Source organism: Dromiciops gliroides, chromosome 6 (genome assembly GCF_019393635.1).
Source record: "Dromiciops gliroides isolate mDroGli1 chromosome 6, mDroGli1.pri, whole genome shotgun sequence".
Classification (NCBI taxonomy): Eukaryota; Metazoa; Chordata; class Mammalia; order Microbiotheria; family Microbiotheriidae; genus Dromiciops; species Dromiciops gliroides.
This window is the reverse complement of record NC_057866.1, coordinates 55,810,138-55,829,485: the sequence shown is the minus strand read 5'-3', so window position 1 is coordinate 55,829,485 and position 19,348 is coordinate 55,810,138. Positions and strand designations below refer to the sequence as shown.

General features: G+C 44.3%; 1 protein-coding gene across 2 annotated transcripts; it reads left to right on the top strand.

Moving 5' to 3' along the window:
* The first annotated feature begins 836 nt into the window (after nucleotides 1–836).
* WEE1 (WEE1 G2 checkpoint kinase) lies at nucleotides 837–19,146 on the top strand. Of its 2 annotated transcripts, none has more exons than XM_043973284.1 (11): nucleotides 837–1,527; nucleotides 3,186–3,391; nucleotides 4,689–4,755; nucleotides 4,840–5,012; nucleotides 6,641–6,762; nucleotides 11,198–11,344; nucleotides 13,859–13,951; nucleotides 14,044–14,129; nucleotides 15,491–15,661; nucleotides 15,785–15,930; nucleotides 17,931–19,146. In XM_043973284.1, the coding sequence occupies exons 1-11, from the start codon at nucleotides 943–945 to the stop codon at nucleotides 18,082–18,084; spliced, it is 1,950 nt and encodes a 649-aa protein (XP_043829219.1). In that variant the 5' UTR covers nucleotides 837–942; the 3' UTR covers nucleotides 18,085–19,146. The 2 variants fall into 2 exon arrangements, with proteins under 2 accessions (XP_043829219.1, XP_043829220.1); XM_043973285.1 differs by lacking the exon at nucleotides 837–1,527 and adding an exon at nucleotides 1,880–1,896.
* The last annotated feature ends 202 nt before the right edge of the window (nucleotides 19,147–19,348 follow it).

Here is a 19,348-nt window from a genome sequence, read left to right as displayed (position 1 = left end):
AGACCCAGCCCCCGGGAAGACGGTGCGGGGTCCCGGGCAGTGCCCTGCACAGCAGCGGCAGCTGGGAAACCCTGGGCGCCCAGCCCCCAGCGGGCCTGGCTTCTTCCCCTGCTCAGGGAAAGTACCGGAGGGGAAAACCCTTCTTCGCAGACCCTAATACTTCTGGTCTGCGCCTCGCCCCCACTTCCCCTTCTAGTGCTCCCTCCACGCTTTCTCCTTCTTCTCTGCCCCTCGTCCTCCCCTCCCTATTCTTGCCCCCTCCTCCCCCTTCCCACTCAGACCCTCCTCCTTCTCACTTTTCCCCTCCTCCCCCTCCTACTTTCCTCCTCCTCCCTGTTCTTTCTCTTTTCCCTCTCCCCTCCCCTTTCCTGGGAGTCATCCTCAACAAACCCCACCCTCTTCTGGTCTCTCCTTTCCCATAGGCCAGCATCTCTACCCACGCCCCCTTTCTTCCCCGCTCCTCTCCTCCTGGGCGGATGTGTATGTGTTTGTGTGTCTTGAACTACGCGTATGGAGAGGAGGGGTGAAGGGGGGGAGAAGGGCGGAGTCACAAATTTCGCGCCAAAATCGCGTAGCACGTACCCTCCCCCCGAGGGCAACGTAGCGCCCTCCTTTTTTTTCAAACCCTAAACTGGGCGGGGATTGGTGGGTTGGACGTTCACGTGATTAACGGTCGCGGGAAGCCGCGGAGCCCGAATCTAGCAGGCAGATCCGCCCGGACCCTTAGCGGCTAGTATTTTGCCGCCGCCGCCGCCGCCGCTCCGTCTGAGCCGCGACCCCGGTACTCGCCCGCGGCCCCGGTCGGCGCCGGTGCTCGCAGTGACGGCCCGTCGAGGCGCGGGAGTCGGAGCCGCTTCGGCCGCCCCCGCCGCCCCTGCGGAGCTCCCCGGGCCGCACGTGGCGGTCCCGCCCCCTCGGCGCCAGCTCCGGGCCCCGGTCCCCATGAGCTTCCAGAGCCGGCTCCAGGCGCCGCCGCCCCGCGGCCGGCCAGGCGGCTCCTGCGCGCTGCGGCAGAAGCTCATCTTCTCCCCGGGCAGCGACTGCGAGGAGGAGGAGGAGGAAGAGGAGGAGGAGGAGGACGAGGGCAGCGGCCACAGCACCGGGGAGGACTCGGCTTTCCAGGAGCCAGACTCGCCGCTGCCGCCCGCCCGCAGCCCCGCAGACCCGAGGCCGACCGCCGAGTCCGAGTCCGGCGGCCGCCGCCGCGCCCCGGGCCGGCCCCCGGCCCCTGCCCTGCTGGAGGAGGAGATGCCGCCGGCCGACGGCGAAGGCGCCGGGGACGCGGGCGGCGCCGAGGGCGACTCGTGGGAGGAGGAGGGCTTCGGCTCCTCGTCCCCGGTCAAGTCGCCCCCCGCCGCCGCCTCCTACTACCTGAGCAGCCCCTTGTCGCCGGTGCGCGGGGACCGCTCCCCCCGCGGCCGCCAGCGCAGGGACGGCTCCTGCTCGCCGGTGCCCGACTACCCGGGCACGCCGCCGCACAAGACCTTCCGCAAGCTGCGGCTCTTCGACACGCCGCACACCCCGAAGGTGAGGCCGCGGCCCCGGGCGCGGGGCCAGGACCCCCGGGCGGGGGCGGGGGCGGGGGGGGCAGCCCGCGGTCCGGTTACATAACCTCCAACTGCAGCGCCCGGCCGGGCGGCGCAGGCTTGGCACCTGGCACCGGGGGCCCTGCCCTCGCCAGTGTCCGTTACGATTATGTAACTGAACAATGAGTCGGAGCCGACCCGCGGCCGCCATCGCGGCCTCCCGGCCTTGGGAAGGCCGGAGCCTTGGAGTCGGGGGCTTTAAAGTTGGCCTTGGGAAGGGTTCGGAGGGGTGGGATGCGGGGCGGCCTGGTTTCGGTGGTCACCCCCCAAGGTACAGCCGTGGGTCCCGGGAGCAGACGCGGCCCCCGAGGTTGTCAGTTGGAATACCGGAGACGTTTGAGTTTTAAATCCCAGGGTTTGCCTTTTTGTGTTTGGGGTTTGATCTCACAGGTGGTACGAGATGCTGCAGCTGTGAGTTTTAGGTAGAGACGGGCACTGTGTAGCGGTGTCCAGATTTTGGTGGTGGTGTTCAATGCGTTTTGTCTAAACGTCGGTCATTTCAACCCCCCCCCCCCAATCTCCCATTGGACCCTGCCTTGTGACAAAAGAAAAACCAACCCTTTGGGGCAAAAACTTTTACACGTTTTGAGTTGTCGGAATTTTTTCAGGCCTGTGGAACCAAACTTGTTTGATGTTTACTTTTTAAGACAGTGGAGATGACATCATTTATGTTTGAGTAAAAGATAGATCTGTATGCGTATATATGATATATGGTAGAAGATACACACATTTGTACGTATACACAGAATGTCAGAACTTACAAACTTCATTCTACATAATGGTGTCTTCGGACTTCAAAAGCTTTATTTTAGCACCCCAGTATTTCTTCTTCACCCAGTGGAGGCGGCGGAATACCTATAATGGGCTTTTAGTAAACATTTGTTGAATGAATGAATGAATGAATGAATAAATGAATGCATGCATGAATGCCTGTCAAGCCAGTGTGAAAGTTAGTCTTTCGAAATTTTAAATGATTCCAGAAAGAAGTTAGCAGAAATACTTTATAAAAACTATGTTTCCTTGTTTATTATGCCGCCATAAAAATGGTGGTGGTTGTAGTAGGCGTCTCCAAGATGGCCTTGTTATTGGCTAGTTTGGCCCGTCCCCCATCCCCTGGAGTCTGTTTGAGAGGGCTGGGGAAGGGAGGCCGCCACGGGGAGGAGGAGGAGGGTTTTTGGCTGCCTGCCCCTCCTATCGATTGGTCTAGGCATTGAAAGGGTTTGTTTAGGAGCTCGCTACCTTTTACTCCAGCCAATTGGATTCCTTTGGATCTCAGTTTTTATTGAAAAATGAAGGGCTCATTTCAATTTCAATGTTTGCATTACTTCTGGGGAACTGTGTGTTTTAACTAGGTTACTTTTTTTAAAAGTAGACCAAACTTGAGAAATCATCCTGAAACAGGTATACAGCCTTGTTCCTCAAGGAACTAGACAAAAGGCTTGTGAGGTTTTTTTATTGTTGCTGTCAGCAGATTTAGCAATCTAAAGTCATTTGACTTCTTAGTCTTCAAGGTGGCAGACGAAATTGGCCAAGTGTGAGTGGGGGAGGACGCTGTTGATCTTCTTCAGATACTGACAAATTTTCCTTGTTACAATCTAGAGTTTACTATCCAAAGCTCGAGGAATAGATTCCAGCTCTGTTAAGCTCCGAGGTGGTTCTCTGTTCATGAGCTCAGGAAGATCAGATAAACAAGGATTTGATGTGAGACAGACCCCTCAAGTGAATATTAATCCCTTCACTCCGGATTCAATGTTGCTTCACTCTTCTGGACAGTGTCGTCGAAGGAAGAGAACACACTGGAACGAGTATGCTATTTGATATTGTTTTCAAGGCTTGCTTTTATACATTTGATTGAAACAAATTTGTGGTTATTGGTCCTATTTACGGTTAGTTTCTAGACTTTGTTGTGTTCTAGAGGTTCTTGGGAGATAGAAGAATGTTTTGCTGTAAATTATGAGGGTGCTGTTTCCTGTTGAAAAAACCTTTGGGGGGAACTAGGTGGCGCAGTGCATAAAGTACCGGCCCTGGATTCAGGAGAACCCGAGTTCAAATTTGGCCTCAAGCACTTGACACTTACTAGCTGTGTGACCCTGGGCAAGTCACTTAACTCTCATTGTCCTGCAAAAAAGAAAAAAGACCTTTGCAGAGCTGGAAGAAATAAAAGACTGCCTGCATATCTTGGAGGAAGGCATTCAGAGCTTGGAAATAGGAGATGGTACTGTATACTAAGAGAAGGGAAAGTTAGAGAGATGGAGTGCCATAGCTGATACAGACTGCTTCATGTCATGCTGAGTCCCTTGTCATTCAAGCAGAGTTGAGACACTTTTGAAGAAATGTTTTTATCAAGTGAAAGGGTTGTAGCTGTTAGATGAGGAGGGTGTCTTTGAACTCCCAGGTTCTTTTACTAAATTCTAGGTTGGGAGAGTTAACTTGGAAGGACTTTGGGAGATAGTTGTAGTAGGGTTAGGGAATTATTGTCCAGGTCATTGGACTGGGACAAATAGCATGTTTTATTTGATAGTCATTGAATCCAGAGAACAAACCGTGGGGTAAAAGTTTTCATCTTAAGCCAAGCTGATTAGTAATCTTACTTAAAAATATTTTGAGGGAGTGATACTTGGTTAATTTCTCCAAAGCTATATCTTTACCTCTTCTTCCTATTAAAATTCCTCTAGTAATCTGTATATACTTGCCAGATAAAGTTCCCCCCTATAAATATTTGATGATTTTCCAGTTACATTTAGAGATAGTTATCAACATTTGTTTTTATAAGATTTCTAGTTTCAAATTTTTCTCCCTCCCTCCCCCCTCCACAAGACAGCAAGTAATCTGATATAGGTTACATATGTACAATCACATTAAACATATTTCTGCATTAGTCATGTTTTGAAAGAAGAATCAGAGCAGAAAGGAAACCCCCCCCAAAAAGAAAAACAACAAAAAAACACAATAGAAATAGTATGGTTCGATCTGCATCTAGATTCCACAGTTCTTTTTTTTTTTCTGGATTTGGAGAACATTTTCCCAGATAAAGTTCTAAGCATGGGTTGGAATATGCCTTCCAAGTATGTTTGATGAGGAGAGCATCAATTCTAATTTCAGCTCCTGTGATGAAGACATGGAAGCGAGTGACGGGGAGCTTGAAGATGAGACTACTAGGCCTGCCAAGGTAGGTTGTTTCCTCCTTCCTTTTTTGCCATCTGTAGACTTGTCTTTTATACTTTGGATACAGTCAAATTTTTTGTTGTTACAGAGAATTACAATTACAGAGAGTAACATGAAATCAAGGTATGAAAGTGAATTTCATGAACTGGAGAAGATTGGGTCAGGAGAATTTGGTTCAGTATTTAAGTGTGTAAAGAGGCTGGATGGGTGTATCTACGCCATAAAGCGATCAAAGAAGCCATTAGCCGGTTCTGTTGATGAGTGAGTATTTTTTGTAACCCTAGTTTTTGTTTCTATGCTCCTTTGCCACAGGTAGTTTGTTAAACTCTTTGAGTTCTAGTTGCATTCAAATTCCAGACTTACAAGGTTATTGAAATTGGAATGGTTCTTCTAAGTTGAAAAATGTTGTCTGGTCAGTTTTGCTTTCTTTCTAAATAACTTTCTTTTTTGGACCTGGGAATATTTGAATAAGTTATATCTTAATTTAGGATATAACTGTACTGCCCTTAGCTTTAAAAAAAAATAGCTTTCTATGGATATCTTCTGTTTTTACACAGCCCATATTTCCTTTGGCCCTTCTCCTTCCCCTCCCAAAGGGCCATCGCTTTTAACAACAACAACAAAAAGTTTAAAACAAGATGAGAAAAAAACTCATCAAAACAAATCACACACAAATCTAACCTTGAATGCAGTGTTTCAAACTGTGGACCTCCCATCTCTGCAAAGGAATTGGGGGTGTGCCTCTTTTTTTGAGGCCATGCTTGTTCTTTGTAATTTTGCAACATTTTCATTTTATGGTGGTGGGTCTTTCCATTTGCATTGTAGTCATTGTATAGCTTGTTTTCCGGGATCTGCTTACTTTATTCTGCATCAGTTCATATGGATCTTCCCATGTATCTCTGCATTCATTACTATGTCATTTCTTTTTCTTTTTCTTTTCTTTTTTGGGGGGGGGCAATGAGGGTTAAGTGACTTGCCCAGGGTCACACAGCTAGTAAGTGTCAAGTGTCTGAACCCACATTTGAACTCAGGTCCTTCTGAATCCAGGGCCAGTGCTCTATCCACTGCACTACCTAGCTGCCCCTACTAAGTCATTTCTTAAAGCACAGAAATATTCCATTACATTCCTATGCCACAGTTTGTTTAGCCTTTCCCCAACTCCTCATAGGCATCTACTTTGTTTCTCATTCTTTGCTGTTATGAATACTTTATTGTATGTGGAACTTTTTGTCATTAGTCTCCTTGGGGGGGGGGGAGAGAGAGAGAGAGAGTGTGTGTGTGTGTGTGTGTGTGTGTGTTCTGGGTCAGATGGTATGGCCAGTTTATTTTAGCAGTGGTATTTACATAACTCCAGATTGCTTTCCAGAATTGTTGCCTGAGTGCACTGCTCTGCTAACTAGGCCGTTAGTGTGCCTATCTTTGCCCAACCCCTTTAGCATTAATTATTCCCATCTTTTATCATCTTTACCAGTTTACCGAGGATCAGGTGGAATCCTCAGGGTTGCTTGGAATTGCATTTCTCTTGTTACTTAGAGTGATTTAGAAATGCTTTCATATGGTTATTAATAGTTAGCAACACTTGAACTTTCTTGGTCTTATATGTTTTTATTAGTTATCTTTGTCTTATATATACCTTCTCAGAGGTATTTATGCCCTTACCTCTTAATCAAGTTCACAATTTAATAGAGATTAAGCTCTTCTGCACCACAGGACTAGAAGTGGGTAAACAGGTCCATTGTCCTGAACCAAGATTGCCCCTTAACCAAAACTCTGTTCTCTATAAAAACTCTCTGAAGAGTTAAAAACTGGTAAGAGTTTATCAGATGACCTATTGTAGGATGAGGCTGCCTGCTTTATGTTGTTACTGATCTCAAACTTCTTATAAACAGACAGAATGCTTTAAGAGAAGTCTATGCCCACGCAGTACTTGGACAGCATTCTCACGTGGTTCGATATTTCTCTGCATGGGCAGAAGATGATCACATGCTAATACAGAATGAGTATTGTAATGGTAAGCCAGACACTTTTTTTGTTTGTTTGTTTTTGCAGGGCAATGAAGGTTAAGTGACTTGCCCAGGGTCACACAGCTAGTAAGTGTCAACTGTCTGAGGCTGGATTTGAACTCAGGTCCTTCTGAATTCAGGGCCAGTGCTTTATCCACTGTGCTACCTAGCTGCCCCAAGCCAGACACTTTTTTTGGATTGTTTAAAACCTTTTGTTTTCCCATTTCTTCCCAGATGAGGAAGCATGAGTGAAGCAGAAAAATACTTTAGAGTTTAAAACCTCAGGATTCTACTCCTCACTGCTGTTGATGGAGTCACTTTAGGTGTCTCAGTTTCTATAAAGTGAGGAGAATCCTCTTTGTGCTACTTATCTCTCGTGGTTCTTTTTAGAATTAGAGATAATGACTATGAAGTTAATTTGTCGTAAACTGTAAAGCACTGAAAATGTCAGCTATTTTTGATCCTGGTATAAACAAAGTGAATATGAAAGTAATTATTCCTAATGTCACTTCAAGTCTAACTTTGTTGATGTCTTTTCTGTATCAATTGAGTTTAACAAGTGTTTTCATCAGTTGCCTGTTTTTTTGTTGGAATTTTTTTTTTTGTTTTTTTTTTGGCCAGGCAATTGGGGTTGTGACTTGCCCAGGGTCACACAGCTAGTAAGTGTCTGAGGTCGGATTTGAACTCAGGTCCTCCTGAATCCAGGGCTGGTGCTCTATCCACTGCCACCTAGCTGCCCCATATCAGTTGCCTGTTTAAAGAGAAACTAATAAGGCTAGAAAGAATCCATTTTTCTTCCAGCTAAAACACTATATACCAAAGGGTTTTTAAAAAACTTTATTTATGTATTTATATATTTTGGAGGCAATCAGGGTTAAGTGACTTGCCCAGAGTCACACAGCTAGTGAGTGTCTGAAGCTTTATTGAACCTGGGCCCTCCTGCCTTCAGGGCTGGTGCTCTATACACTGTGCCCCTGGCTGCCCCACACCACACCAAGTTTTTTTTATAATAAGTTGAATATATTTCTACACCTGCCCTTCAAGTTAATGTAACCTGTGAGCTGTAGGTGCAGAGCAGTGCCTCCTTATACTCTCTTCATTGTCAGGCTGCCTCATTAAGTAGAAAGCACCCTAGCAATTTTCTAATTTGGCTGTAAATTCATTAAAAAGGAGGAAAAACGACAGGCATCATAGTCACCTTTTCAATACAAACAAACCGTACATCTTTCTTTTGGGGCTGTGTAACATAGGGAGCAAGCAACAGCAATGTTTTTGGTTTTTGTTTTTTTAGGTAGGGAAAAAAACAGAAATCTCCCTGAAAGAAAAGCATTTTATTACTAGAGAAAACTGTTTATATATATTTGTTACAGTTCCTCACTGGTGACTAGCATCTCAAACTCATGTAATCTGGCTTCTAATACCACTGACCTGAAATGGCTCTTTCCAAGGTTATTAAAGCTCACATAATTACTAAAGCTGATGGTCAGGTCTTGGTCCTCTTCCTTCTTGACCCTCTGTTGACCATTCCCTCCTAGTTGGACTCCCTTTCCTCGACTTTTCTTACATTACTTTCTGTGTTTCTCATCCTACCTATCTGATCTTTCCTGTTCCATCTCCGTTGATGAATTATTATCCTCTGTCCCACCCCACTCCTTAATTGGACATCCCCTAAGACTTTTTCCTGGGGCCTTTCTTCTTGACAGCTCCTTGGTGAACTCTTTGGCTCCTGCGGCTTTGCCAGATGACTCACAGATTTATGTATCCAAAACTAATCTTTTTTGAGCTCTGTTCCTGTATTGTCAGCTGCCTACTAGTCATCTCTTCCAGGATGTCCCGTAGGCATCTCAGACTCAGCATGTTCAAAGTAGAATTCATCTTTCCCCCTAACCCCCACCTCACCTCCTCTCAAACTTCACTACTTCTGTTAAGACCATGACAATCTTCCCAGTTAGCCAAGTTTTTGACCCTTCCTTCCCTCACCCCATCTTCCCTGTAGCTGGTCAGTTGCCCAGGGTTATATATTTTACCTTCACAACATCTGCAATTGTCTTTTCTCTCCACTCATATGGCCACCACTCGAGTACTTGATCACATCTTCCTATGAACTATCATCATACTTTCCTAGTTGGTCTCCATGCTCCCAGGACCGCTCTCCTCTGACTTTTCTTTCTCAGACCCTGTCTTTCCCTTGCCTGTGAATGTTCAGTGGCTCCATATTGCCAGTAGGACAAAATACTTGGCATTTAAAGCCCTTTGCAATCTGGCTCCATCCAGCCTCTCCACATGCTATGTTTCAACCAAACTGATTGACTTGTTCCCCAGACTTCTCATTTCCAGCCTTCATTCCTTTGTATAAACCAGACCCTGTGCCTTGGGTACTCCCTCTTCACTTCTCCATAGGGCAGTTTTTAGGTACTTGCCTAGCTATGTTAGAGGAAGCCTTTCCTGACCTCTCTAGGTGGGAGTGCTCTCCCTCCTCCAATTCTCTCTCATTACTTGTGGTAAGTGTAGCACCCTTCAAGTAGAACATAAGTTCCTTCAGGAGAGGGCCTGTTTTTTAGTCTGTGCGGGTATCCCCAGCACTTAGATAAGACCTTGAACATACGAGAACTTAAAAGTGTATTGAATTAAGTTGACCTTGGGATCAAGCTGTGTGAGCCAAGAGTTTTTCTTGATGCATTTGATAAGGCTTCCCTTTCTAGTTAGGCTTTAGAAGATGGGAATTCACTTGTCTTGCCTCCCTTTCATGGCTTAACTCCTCTGAAGCCATCTATAATTGGTCCCTCCACTTCCTCTACTCTTATTCTTCCATAAGCCTTATGCTGTCTGGCTTCTGGCCTCATTCTGCTTGGAACTGCTCTTTCCAGAGTTACCGCTGACTTCTGATGCCTGAATTTCATGGGATATTCTTGACCCTCATCCTTCTTAACCACTTGGCAACGTGGTACTTTCTTCTCTAGGACTTCATGACACTTTTCTCTCCAGGTTCTCCTTCTACCTGTGTGACTGCTCCTTCTGATCTCATTTGCTGGATCCTCCTCCAGGTCATGCCTGGCAAAGTGGGTGTCACCCAAAGACATTTTTCCTTCCCCCTCACCATTATCTTACTTTGTTATCTTATGGGTTCCTGTGATTTCAGTTATTTCTAAGAAGATGAGTCTCATCTGTTTATCCAGCCTTAATCTTGCCCTGAACTGCAGTCTTACATCCCAGCTGCCTGTCAGACACCACACACTGGATGCCTGTAGGCATCTCAGCCACAGCAAACATGGGCCCTTGTCACCTCGTGCTTGAGCTATGGTAATAACCTTCTGGCAGGGCTCCGTGCCTCAAGTCTCTCCCCTCTCCAGTCCATTCCGCATTGAGCTGCTATCCCCAAACCTGGGTCTGACCATGTCACCACCCTAGGCGATAAGCCGAAGTAGTGTCTTGTTCCCTTTAAGATCAAAGATAAACTTCTCTGTTTGTCTTTTACAGTCCTTCACACTCTGCTCCCTTCCTGCCTTTCCAGTTTTCTCCTACTTCATGTACTCTCTGACCTGTTGACACTGGCCTCCCTGCTCTTCATTGAACAAGACCTTCCAGCTCCCAGATCTGTGCCATTTCACAGGCTGGAATGCTCTCCCTTTTCACCTCAGCCTTCTGGCTTCCTTCAGCATTCACCTTAAATCCCACCTTCTGCAAAAGTCCCATCCTGCTTCTCCCCTGAGGTCAGTGTCTCCCCTCCAGTGTGACCTCTCGCTTATACTGCATGTGTAGCTAGTCGTTTGCATGTTGTTTCCTCTCTAGAAAGTAAGGGGCTCTTAAGGGCAGGGACTGTGTCCCCAGCACTTAGCAGGTGCCACTTAATATGAATCCAACCAACAGTTATTAAATGCTGAATCTGCAGGGTAAGGTAGGATTCTTGGCCTCTTGAAGTGTGAACAGCAGCCAAGCCATGGTATAAAGTAGAAGAGGGGAAGTGCTTGCTGAATTTTGTAGCACTGGTGACTGAAGATGCTGGGGAAAGATGTTGTCTGGCCTGTGTAAAGAATTGACAGAACTTTGGTGTAAATATCTGTGAATGGCTAGACTTAAGCAGGCCAAGAAACACTGAGTGCAGGCACTTGTACCGTGTCCCTGGAACAGAAGGAACTGGTCAGATAGTAAAAGGGAGGGGATAGATAGGTATGAGGAACTGAGGATTCTGATGGGAGAGCTGGTGTGTGTCCCAGCCATAGAGAACATGAAAAGGCTGTAATATTATCCTATTTCTCTTTTGTCTGACTTGAATGATTCCATCAGAGTTTATTACAAGAAATAAGTTCTGAATACATACTTTGTGCTTGTTCCCGGAGAGAACCTCTTGGGGTTAATTAAATAAACATATCTTCCCTCTAAAATCAAGGGACTTGATTGAAAATAATTCAGAAAGGAAAAGCTAATTTGTCTTGTCTTTGTCAGGTGGAAGCTTAGGGGATGCCATAAGTGAAAACTACAGAAGCATGAATTATTTTTCCGAAACAGAACTTAAAGATCTCCTCGTACAAGTTGCTCGTGGCTTGAAATATATTCACTCAATGTCATTGGTACACATGGATATTAAGCCTAGTAAGTACAATATAAAAGTTTTGCTCTGTTAGAGGTCATATTACTTATCTTAGATGAAAGGACTATGTAACTTCCTAGTAAATGTTCTTTTGTAATATTTGGGTGTCTCATTTCTGATGGGTGATGCCTCTAAAGCATTGTCGTGGTGTAGAGGTGACCCTGTATTCTCTTTTAACATACCCTGCTAATCGGAGTACTAGAATTTTTTTTTTTTTTTTTGCAAGGCAATGAGGGTTAAGTGACTTGCCTGGGGTCACACAGCTAGTAGGTGTCAAGTGTCTGAGACCGGATTTGAACTTGGATCCTCCTGAATCCAGGACTGGTGCTTTATCCACTGCACCACCTAGCTTCCCCCCAACCCTGTATTCTCAAAATCTATGCTAGCGGGTCCTAACAAACTAGGAAGATTTCAAGGATAGATCTCGCATTTGACTAAAGGAAGATGGACTCAATACCAGAAGTTTGGCCACCAGGTGATGAATTTTTTCACCTATGGCAGCTCCTAAAGATGTCTATTAAGGAGTAGAGGGCATAATATCCAAATTGGCATGAGAGGCACTGCCCACACTAGTGAAATCACAGGTGCACACCAGTGATTTCACTGATTCTTTAAAATCCCTGGGGGGGGGGGGGCGGGCAATGAGGGTTAAGTGACTTGCCCAGGGTCACACAGCTAGTAAGTGTCAATTTCTCTGAATTCAGATTTGAACTCAGGTCCTCCTGAATCCAGGGCTGGTGCTTTATCTACTGTGCCACCTAAGCTGCCCCCAATAGCTAACGTTTATGTAGCACTTTAAGGTTTTGCAAAGTGCTTTTATAACTATCATCATTTATTAAAAAGTTTGAATAACTTATTCTCTTAAAACTGGAACAGTTCTGGGGAATTATAAATACAGTTCTTGACTCAGAATAATAGGTTATTTTAGAAATGATAATATTGGGGAGCTCCTAGTTTTAGGATAGCCTGTGCTCATTTTTATAAAACCTACTTGAATTTCTTATGAATATTTTATTGAATGTTTTTAAAATAACTGTATAATAAACTTATATATACAGACATCAGTGGCAACTTAAAATAAATATGTAACAGTCCTTTTGGTGGCTGAGATATGGAAAGAAATGAATATTCATGGAGAAACTTGGTGATGTAGTTAAGTGGCCATTTAAGATACTGCTTTAAAGGCTTAGGAGGTAGTTTTAGTTTCACTGCTATGACTAGAAATACTATTTGGTGCTTCCTTCTCAAGAGGAGATTAGGAGGGGTCAGATCTCCATTCCTTTTTAGAACAGTATAAATTGTTATAGAATTGCAGCTGAAAGGGACCTTAAAAGATCATCTAGGCTCTAGCTTCTGAAAATGTGGGTAACTGAATGTGGGAGTTGTGAAAAATTTGGCCTGTTAGGCCACATAAAAATTTCTTGGGTGGAAAGGGGATCATGAGTGGAAAAACTTTAGGAAGCCCTGCTTTAAGACAGTAATTTCATTTTAAAAACATGGAAACAAGTCCTGAAAAGGGGCACACAGGTGAAGGCAGAGCTGGGACCCAAAGGATTCTGGCCCAGTCTTATGCTTTACAAGTTTATTGATTGCTCTTGACATGACACCAGGTTGTATGGGCCAACAGACTTGTATTCTTGGCTTCCTTGATTGATCTGAGCAGTTGCTGTACTGATTAGATCATTCTCAGCCCATGCTTCACCTTGTGACATTATTGTTGTTTATTGTTGTTATTCATTTGTATTATGTGACTCTTATGTGACCCCACGGACTATCTCCATGGGCTTTTCTTGGCAAAGATACTGTAGTGGTTTGCCAATTCCTTCCCCATTTTACATATGGGGAACTGAGACAAATAAAGGTTAAGTGACTCACCCAGGGTCACACAGCTAATAAATGTCTCAGTTCTTCCTGACTCCAGTGCTTTATCCACCGTGGCACACAAGTAGGGAATTCAACTTTAGAGACTCAAGCTCTTAGGGAGCTGTGGTCAAAGAGCAAGGGTGGGCATTTCTGTGTCTTTGGCAAGGTCTGGAAATTGTGCCTGTCAGTCTTGCATTCCTAGAAATAATATTAATATCCTTAAGGGGACATTTATAACAAACTGGCTTAGTTTAGACTTCTCATTTGAATTATTTACCTTTTGCTTCCACTAGTAATAGTGGACTAGCTTCCAGTAGGAAGAGTACTATACTTAAGGCCCAGGAGATCTAGGGGCAAGGCTCTGCCCCTTAGGGCTTTGGGACCTTGAAGAAGTCACTGAACCCCTGACCCTTGCTCAGGTCCCTCATCTGCAAAATGGGATGGTAATGTTTTAACAAAGTACTTAACACAGTTGAGGGTGTCAAATAAGTGAATAAAGCATGGGCTGATGTAGGCTGTCATTAATTTGAATCTAGCATTTGTATTCCAAGTAGTCTGAAATTAATGGAGTTTGACTAGACTTTGAAACTTGTGTTATTTTGGGGGGATGGAATTTTTACTTCTGCTCACAGTTTTTTCCCCTCCTTTGGCAGGTAATATTTTTATATCTAGGATGTCAATCCCAGGTTCAACTGAGGAAGGGGATGAAGATGATTGGACAGCCAATAAAGTTATTTTTAAAATAGGTAAGAAATCCAGATGATTAGAAAATTATTATTAATATTAGTAGAATAGAAGAAGCTTCTATTTTATTTGACTTAACTTTTGTTTTCTCTAGGTGACCTCGGACATGTAACCAGGATATCTAGTCCTCAGGTAGAAGAAGGTGATAGCCGTTTCCTTGCCAATGAAGTTTTACAAGAGGTAACTTGAGCTGCCAGTGCTGAATCAGACTAAGTTGCAGCCAGTAATAATCATGGGCCTTTGAGCTTTCCTACAGGGCATCTCCTGGTAAAATAAAAATGATCCTTGAGGGTAGTAGATACTGTTTTGCTTTTTTAAGTCTTTGTTCTTCCCGTGCATGTAATAGGGGCTTAATAATGTTTCTTTAACAAATTCAACAAACTAATCTGTGCCAACTATGTGAAAGGCATTGTGACTTAGAAAAAACGTTGCCCCAGCCCTGTCAGCCTTGTAGTACTATCACTGATGACGTTATAACCAAACCATAGAGTAACACTGTAGAGCCTTGAGGGAACAAACTGCCCCCTCTGATGTTTTACCTAATGCTGATGAGTAAGATTAAGTTAGGTATGTCTAAATTAAAATGCCTGGAGATTAAGAAGATTTAGGAAGTGATCTTATTGCTTGTCAGACTGGGGAGGGTTTTCAGAAGGAAGAACAGGTTAGACTTGTTGGCTTGGTCCCAGCAGTGGCTCAGTAACTATGTAAGGAAAAACTTCTGAGAAATTGGTATTCAAGGGGCAATGAAAGGACTGTTGAGCACTTCCTTTCCCATTTTGATATTTTTATAATAAATGTATTTCAGGAATATATTGATTATCTCTTCCCATTGCCATAAATAATAATAGTGCTAATAATACTTTTTAAAAAAGCTATCAGAGGGGCAGCTAGGTGGCACAGTGGATAGAGTGCTGGCCCTGGATTCAGGAGGACCTGAATTCAAATCCAGTCTCCGACACTTGACACTTAACTAGTTGTGTGACCCTGGGCAAGTCACTTAACCCCAATTGCCTCACCACACACACAAAAAAGCTATGAGAGCAGATATGCATAGTTCAACAAAACATACATAAGAGTTGTATCCCCTTATAATGCTATTGCAGTTGTATATAAATTATTCTCCTAGTTCTCACTTCACTCTGCATCTGCTCATAGCAATCTTCACAGTTTCCTCTGAAACTGTCCATTTAATAACTTCTTATAGCATAGTAATATTTCATTATGATCATATACCATAATTTTTTTAGCCTCCTAGGTGGGTACCCCTTTAGTTTCTTTTTCTTTTCTTCTTTTTTCCCTGCTACTATGAAAAGAGTTGCTAAAAATATTTTTGTACATATCTTCTTTCTTTGACCTCTGTGGCTAGGTGATCATGTTTTGAGGCTTGTCCAGTCCAAGTCTGAAGCCTGAATCCCTATCCTAGCACTCCTAACCCATGGCCCCTAGCAGCATTTTTATTGTGTCCCATATGTAAACAAGACTGGTATTGATTTGAGTGGAGACCATTCCCTTCTGAGACGATATCCTTCTTTGCCTTTTAGAACTATACTCACTTGCCAAAGGCAGACATTTTTGCTCTGGCCCTCACCGTGGTATGTGCTGCTGGCGCTGAACCGCTCCCCACAAACGGAGACCAGTGGCATGAAATACGGCAAGGAAAGCTGCCCCGGATACCACAAGTCCTTTCACAAGAGCTGACAGATTTGTTGAAAGTGAGTGTTGAATGTTCTCCAGGCTCTGCCTTGTCCTGTTCTGGGCACCAGGGTGATCACTAAGGGGCTTTCCGTTTCCTGAGGTTCATTCAGTTGGGCATCTCTTCCTTTTCTTTCAAAAAGGTCATGATTCACCCTGATCCCGAGAGGAGACCGTCAGCAGTCGCGCTGGTCAAGCACTCAGTGTTACTCTCTGCCTCCAGGAAGAGTGCAGAGCAGTTACGCATTGAGCTGAATGCAGAGAAATTCAAGAACTCCCTCCTGCAGAAGTAAGTCCTTGCCTGTTGTCACAGCATTGGGAGCCTCTCCCATCCTTGGGGATGAATTGGTAGACATGTTGTGTGTCACTCTACTTTTTGAACGGATCCCTTGCCATCCCTTGTAACAGATTTTAAAGGAGGACAAAACCAGCCAAACTGTCTCTGGAGTCTGGCAGTGTGTCCAGTGTTCTAAGGCCATAGTCCCATTCTCATCTCTTCTTTGGGGCCAACCTTGGCCCTTAAAGTTGTACAGCTCCTTTTTGGTCTCCCACTTAGATGGCTATGATTGTTGTACTAGCTCTGCTTACTTTCATTTGACTTTTCTGAATTGTTCATAGTAATGGTTGGGTTGTTTTTTTTTTTACAGTGCAATAGTGTTCTGTTACATTCGAGACCATAATTAATTTATCCATTCCCCCTCAAATGAGCACTGCTTCATTTATAGTTATTGGCTGCTATGAAAATTTTGGTGTATATGAAACCTTTTTTTTATATCCCTATATAATACTGTGTTACAGGGCAGCTTTTAAAGAAGTAGAATAAACTCCCTTGGTCCAAATATAGGCCCCATGCCTCCAATGTTCTCATTGGGAAGAAACCACACAAAGAGTAGATGCTGGAAGACACTGGTGGGTAGATTGTATAAGAAGAGCTAAGTTGGAGGGGAAAATGCAGCTTGTGTTTTTTTTTTTTTAAGTGAGGCAATTGGGGTTAAGTGACATGCCCAGGGTCACACAGCTAGTAAGTGTTATGTGTCTGAGGCCGGATTTGAACTCAGGTCCTCTTGACTCCAGGGCCAGTGTTCTATCCACTGCGCCATCTAACTGCCCCTATGCAGCCTATATTAAGACCAAAAACAGCACCGGTGGTCTGAGCTCTGCACTATATTCGTCTGATCTGGACTCTAGGGCCCTGAACTCTATGAAGGGACTAGCATGTAACACTTAGGTTGTCTACCTGCTATCTCTCTCTCTCCTATTTCTAGGGTCCCCTTCCCTCTTTTCAGTAATGACTGAATGCCCTTTAACGCCTCCTTTCCTTGCTTTGCCTCCTTGACAACAGAAGTAGAAGGAGGCTGTAGCCCTGGCTGAGGACCATCTGTGTTTGTATCAGTTTTGTGGGTCTCTGGCTGAAAAGATCCCATGGAAGTTAACTTTCCTAATGAACTCTCCCACCTTAGCTAAGCTGCCTCTCGCATAGCTGGCCACAGGAGCCACGTTCAAAGTTGGGACACCCTCTGTGGCTCCACCGGCTCAGTGTTTGGGGACTTGGGGTCACCCCTATGCCATAGCAAGGCATTTAAAAAGGAGGTATTTTGTCAAAACCAAGAGAGCTAGGAAGACATACTTTCCATGAGAGAAGTAGGAATGAAAAACATTCAGCAATATTGCCTTAACAGCTCTCCAGTTATATTTGAGAAACTGGATTTGGTGTCTGTGTTCTTGATTTGTCCCTCATTAGCTCACTTGAGACATACAGGGCAGGAGCCCAGTTGACATTCACTGTCAGGTTAGTAAGTGGTGGGATAAATGTGAAAGCTATGATGACAGATGTCAGGCTGTGAATCACTCAGAGGACAGGGTGTTGTGCCTGTCTTTCTTGGTTGAGACCAGAATTGCTGCAGGCATTTTAAGGATTTATCCAAAAAGCTGATGCAGGCAAATGCTTGTTGGAGGTGCCTTAAAAGGATGCCCTAAAAATTGGGCAGGGGTTTAGATTATTTGACTACCAAAATGCATTCCCAACTCTGAAATTCCAGAGCTCTGTCAAGAACTACTTGAATTTCTAAGTGTGAAACCAACAGCTAAGAAACGTGAAGCCTGCCTAGAGGCTGAAATGTTATGGTTTTTTTGTATATCTTCATGTTTTCATCTACGGATAAGAGTGGTAAATGGAGACCCGACTATTTTTGCCATTTGCTCCTCAGCATGTTGTCATCACTGGATGAGTTTGCTAAGTGTGCATAGCTGTTGAGTTCCTGCTTCCTCATTCTTTCTTTCTCCTCTTAGAGAGCTAAAGAAAGCACAGATGGCCAAAGCAGCTGCTGAGGAGAGAGCTCTGTTTACAGACAGAATGGCCACTCGGTCCAGCACGCAGAGCAACAGGACAGCACGACTCATAGGGAAGAAAATGAACCGCTCCGTTAGCCTTACCATCTATTGAACTGAACCTGCAGAGGTCGCCTCTCTTTGCCCTCACACTTCCCATCTTCCATGTCTATAAGTTTTACGGAAATCCCTCTTACGGGTTTTACTGGTGAATTACAGTTGGAAGCTGTATTTTGACCATTGGTATTTATCTTGGACTTGGTACCTGGTCTCACGGTCTGTTTACGGAGACCCCCAACCCCAGTTATGTTCCTGCTCCATGTTTCACCAGCTGTCCCAGGGTTAACCACTATTGTGGTGTGCTGCTTTGAGATTGCTATCGCATTGTGTAATAGAAGGCATTGATCTCTTTAGAGCAATCAGGAGGACTGTAGGGCCTCACCGCCTTTTGCAAAAGGAAAGTAAGTGCTGAGGTGATTCAGTACCAACCACCCTTAACGTACCTGGTGTCAAACTTTGTTTTGTTTAATTGTGAATTTTACTTGTATATCCAACTGGGAGCACTTTGTAGGCATTACATGAACCATGGGAGGGTGGTCCCATGGGAGTATTTGCCTTGTGAATTTGCTGCTATCTTAGTTTTGTCTTGGCTGTAAAATTGTAGCATTAAAACAATCATTGTTAATAGGCTTTCTGTTGAAACAATTATGTGACACATATAGGCTGCTCAGGAAAAAGCAGCTCTCCCCTGCCCCCCCCCCCCTTTTTTTCTTGGAAGCTAGTGCATTAGAAAGATGCACCTTTGTCTCTTTGTGGAACTCTGTATTAATGTAGTAGAATTATTCCTGGTTTTGTAATTCTTCCCAATAACGGCCTTCCTGCCCCATCCTTTCCAATTTTTAAAATGTCTCCCCCTTTTCCATTTCCCTACTCCCAAGTCTTTGGACTGGGCTGTACTGTTAGTCTGTTTTTAAATGTTTTGCTTGGGTTTTCTTTGATATTCATGTATATAAATTGATTTTGCTGATACTGTACAGACCTACAATTTGAAATACCTGAATGACTTCTCACTATTCCAAGTTCTTCATGAAACATGACTGTAAATTAGCCTTTTGAACTAATAATACAGACTGTTAGTGGATTTAGTGGATCTTGCCCCAAATAGAATTGACTATTATTGGTTTGTTTGTCATTCATTTTGGTTTTAAGCATGTTTACATGTGTCTGGATTTTTTATTAGTGTTGATGAGCATACTAAATGCCTTTATGCTCTCTTGAGTTGGGTTTTGCGTTTCATATAGCCAAAGTATATGGCATCATCACCTGAAGGAACAGTATACCAGAAGGAGGGGTCTGGATTTGTGTCCTACAACCTTCAT

Coding starts and splice junctions, on each gene's coding strand:
- WEE1 (XM_043973284.1), top strand. CDS start 943: ATGAGCTTCCAGAGCCGGCTCCAGGCGCCGCCGCCCCGCGGCCGGCCA. Junction 3,392..4,688: donor AAGAGAACACACTGGAACGA/GTATGCTATTTG, acceptor TTCTAATTTCAG/CTCCTGTGATGAAGACATGG. Junction 4,756..4,839: donor AGACTACTAGGCCTGCCAAG/GTAGGTTGTTTC, acceptor TTGTTGTTACAG/AGAATTACAATTACAGAGAG.